The sequence below is a fragment of the Cynoglossus semilaevis genome, chromosome 5 (genome assembly GCF_000523025.1).
Source record: "Cynoglossus semilaevis isolate Cse_v1.0 chromosome 5, Cse_v1.0, whole genome shotgun sequence".
NCBI classification, from domain to species: Eukaryota; Metazoa; Chordata; class Actinopteri; order Pleuronectiformes; family Cynoglossidae; genus Cynoglossus; species Cynoglossus semilaevis.
The window spans coordinates 7,369,779-7,373,588 of NC_024311.1; the positions used below are offsets into that span (position 1 = coordinate 7,369,779).

Genomic DNA, 3,810 nt, shown 5'->3' on the forward strand with positions numbered 1-3,810 from the left:
GACTACCAAAAAAAAAAATCAGTTAGTGGAAAAACACCTAACCAAACTTGTTTGGTACAAAGAAGGACAGAAGAGTAAGTTCATACTGGAAAAAATGAAACAAGACACCCAGAGCAGATAACAACAAACAGCAAAAAGACCAAAAAGACCAACAGTCCATCTGAGGTCACATAGAAAGATCATTCAAAGAAATACTTTGAATTATGTTCTAAAAGTAATAACTGTCTGAGGTCTGAGCAGGGGCCACTGCTGTTAGACAAAAAAGAACAATTCTGTTTCCTCAAAATAGTTAGAATTAGCTGTTCTTTCACATCCGTTACCTGAGGAGTGGGTTCAGGACCAGCTGTAAATCACAAACCTACTTGACAGCACGGCTTGTCTTTGGCTGTTGGCTGCCAAACGATCTGATTATGACCTCGGGAGCAGGTTTGCTCGGTGATAGTTTGAGGACAAACTAAAAACAAAACAATCCACTCTGACTTCATTCCTTCTTGGCTCATTTCACATCTGACTCCAGCCTCAGTCTGACTGGAAGAATGAACCGAAAACCAGAATCACCCCACAAAGACGACATGTCCTTCAACATGTGTGTTTGACGGCACACACCCGCATTGACCCGCATGGACACGCAGACACACACACACACACACACCTACACCACCCATATAGACACACAGGACCTTAACATCTTTACTGGCTGTTAGTGAATCCTCGGAACACAGGGGGAGGGGCCAAGGTGTGTCCTGCCACCAGGTGATAAAAGACACGCTCCTGCGAACACACACACACACACACACACACACACACACACTCACTCACTCACTCACACACACCCGAGCCCCCCGAGCAGTGAGGGCAACGTTGCTACAAGTCAAAAAGGTGAAAACGTAAACCTCCCCCCACCGCTCGGATGTTTTAATTTTTCAATTTTATCGCCGTTGACAACGTTTCCACAGAAAAAAAAAAGCGACAGCGTCACCTGAGGAAAACCGACTCCTGCCGCACGTTTTCATCAGGTTGTTCTTCCTCTTCACTCGGACACCGGGATTTAAACCGAACCAAACAACCGTCTGGAGCCGTTGACACGCTGTGGTGACTGGGTAGGTTCAGAACTTCATCCTCTGTCTGTCTCAGGTCACGTTTCTACTGCAGTTTCCTCGGCAGCATCTCTGCAGCCAGACAAACAATTTGACAAGTTTAGATTTTTTTTTGTTTGTTTGTTTGTTTTTGTCACTGTTTCACAGATGGAAAGAGTTACAGGAGAAAACACAGAACAACGAGCAGCCGTGTGTTGACAGTGACCGAGCACATGCAGGTATGTGTTCGTGTGCCCCTTCAGTGGGATCAGGTGTGTGGTCAGAATAACTGATGTTCCATCTTGGACAGGGGCCAATGGACAGCAGGAAGAGGTTCTGTAGCTCACACCAATGTTTCCTCTTCTGCCTGCTCTTTGGCCTCGTCTATTTCGCTGTGTACTGTTCAAACATCGCTGATTTCGCGGTGGACTGGAACTCCAGCTGGTGGCTGCAGACGTCGAGGAACTCAACAGCCAGGCAGTGGACGCTTTTCGTCCAGCTGCAGAAGAATGTGACACCCAGCGAGGACGTGAAGGAGCAGAACGGTACTGCAACAAGAAACCACACCCTTAACACGACGGAGGGTAGAACCAACATCACCAAAGTCACCGACGTCGAGCTAACGGCTGAAAGAAACTCATCCGTGTCCGTGCCAACGACCCAGAAAGTGTTGGAACCTTTGACCCCTCCCCCGTACGTGTCTCCGGGTCCGTACTTGGTGGAGTACCCGTCTGACTACCACTTCACCATCAACCAGCCGAAGAAATGTGAGGAGAAGAAGCCGTTTGTGGTTCTGCTGGTACCCGTGGCCCCCAGGAACTGGGCCCACCGTGACATCGTCCGCAGCACCTGGGGCCGAGAGAGTCTGGTCCTGGACAAGGTGGTGTCCCTCTTCTTCCTGCTGGGGCTGTACACCGGGGAGGGCAGCCAGCAGCTACAGGAGCAGCTGCAGCTGGAGAGTGAGGAGCACCAAGACCTGCTCCAGGCCAACTTTGTGGACTGCTACAAGAACCTGACCATCAAAACCATGATGATGCTGGAGTGGCTGGACGCCCACTGCTCCAGTGTGCCCTACGCCATGAAGATCGACTCGGACATGTTTCTGGTCGTGCCCAACCTCATCAAAATGTTGGCCAACACTCCAAGGACAAACTACCTGACTGGGCTAGTGGCGACACAAGGGCAAGTTCTTAGAAACCCAAACTCCAAATGGTACGTGCCTCAGGATGTGTTCCCTCGACCATTTTACCCCCGTTATGCTCTGGGTCTGGGCTACGTTTGGTCATCAGACCTGTCGAAGAAAATCCTGGAGGCGTCCAAACACGTCAAGGCCATTTACATCGAAGACGTGTACCTGGGTCTTTGCATGGAGTATTTGGGCATCGCACCCACAGACCCCCCAAACTGGAACTATTTCCAGATCATTCCTGTGCCGTACTCACGCTGCGCCTTTTCCAAATTAATAGCGACAACAACTAATGAAAGAGACGATCGTCTGAAGATGTGGGCAGACTTTTCAAAACCAGGTCCGTACTGCTGAGGAACCAGACCTGACCGTCTGAGTAAGTGACAGGGCGCTGGCGAGTTTATAAAAGTTGATGCTCTTTGGCCCAGGGAAGGAAGGTCGGCCGTTTGTGTCTGGGCTCTGGCGGACGTGCAGGCCTTTTTGTTTTTTGACTAATTCTCCACATTGGTCTGCTTCCCTGGTCCAAAACCATTAGATAACTGGTTGTTTGTGTAAATGTGAGCATTTATAGTTGTTTGTGCATTGGAATGTAATAAAATGAAGTGCATTGCCATCTAGTGACCTTCCCTTTACTATACAGACATTTTTCCCCAAAACTATTTTTGGGCACACATCATTTGACAAAACCCAGGCATTGCGTTATCAGGTTTTCATTATTGGAGGAAAAACCGATAACGATTCTTACAGATATTACACAATTATGCTTCTATTGGGCCGATAAAATAGTATTATCGACATCCCTACTGCACTGTTTATACACAAAAGAACCTGAAAGAAACAAAAACGAAGGAGATTTTTTTTTTTTTTATTTCAACAGTGCTAATAGTTTAAAACTGGAATGGACTGAAAATCGAAGTGTCAACATGCATTTCCTGACATAGAAATACTACATGTGAATACAGGTAGAACTCTGTGTCATTTACTGGTGGCTGAGTCACCGCACAGTATATTATGAGAAAATGTGAGACACGAAATTAGTCTTAAGTTTTTCAATGTAGGTTTTAGCCTCCAAGTACTAGATGACTTGGAAAGACGAGACCCCACTGACCAGAACACAGCCCCTCAGGGAGTGGAGCCATAGGTCTGAACACAGATCTCGCTGCATGCCAGCACTTGCTTGGACTTTGTGTTTGATGTTTCTGTTTTCAGAGACACAAATTTACAGAAAATGTATAGGTGTGAAACCAAACCCCGTCCCGGGGACACGGGCCGCCATGGTGTGAAAAAGTTCTTATTCTCACTTTAATTCAAATTTCATAAGATTACAACAACTGAAGAAGAAGTGGCTGTGATTGATGTGGGCCATACTGTGGCACAGTGGTTAGTGTGCAGTGGTTTGATTCCCGGTGTTAACTGTCGGTCTAATTGTACGGAGTTTAATCCAGGTTGACCAGTGGTGTGAATGTGAGTGTGAATGGTTGTTTACCTCAAATATACTTTTGTCATGTGACCCAGCTGTACAAGTTTAACTTCAGTCTCTGTTCACAC

At 47.1% G+C, this 3,810-nt stretch overlaps 1 protein-coding gene across 1 annotated transcript; it reads left to right on the forward strand.

The window, feature by feature from the left end:
- The first annotated feature begins 417 nt into the window (after positions 1–417).
- Positions 418–2,875, forward strand: LOC103378872 (beta-1,3-galactosyltransferase 2-like). Its single transcript, XM_008310229.3, has 3 exons — positions 418–1,100; positions 1,245–1,315; positions 1,387–2,875. The coding sequence occupies exons 2-3, from the start codon at positions 1,310–1,312 to the stop codon at positions 2,614–2,616; spliced, it is 1,236 nt and encodes a 411-aa protein (XP_008308451.1). The 5' UTR covers positions 418–1,100; positions 1,245–1,309; the 3' UTR covers positions 2,617–2,875.
- The last annotated feature ends 935 nt before the right edge of the window (positions 2,876–3,810 follow it).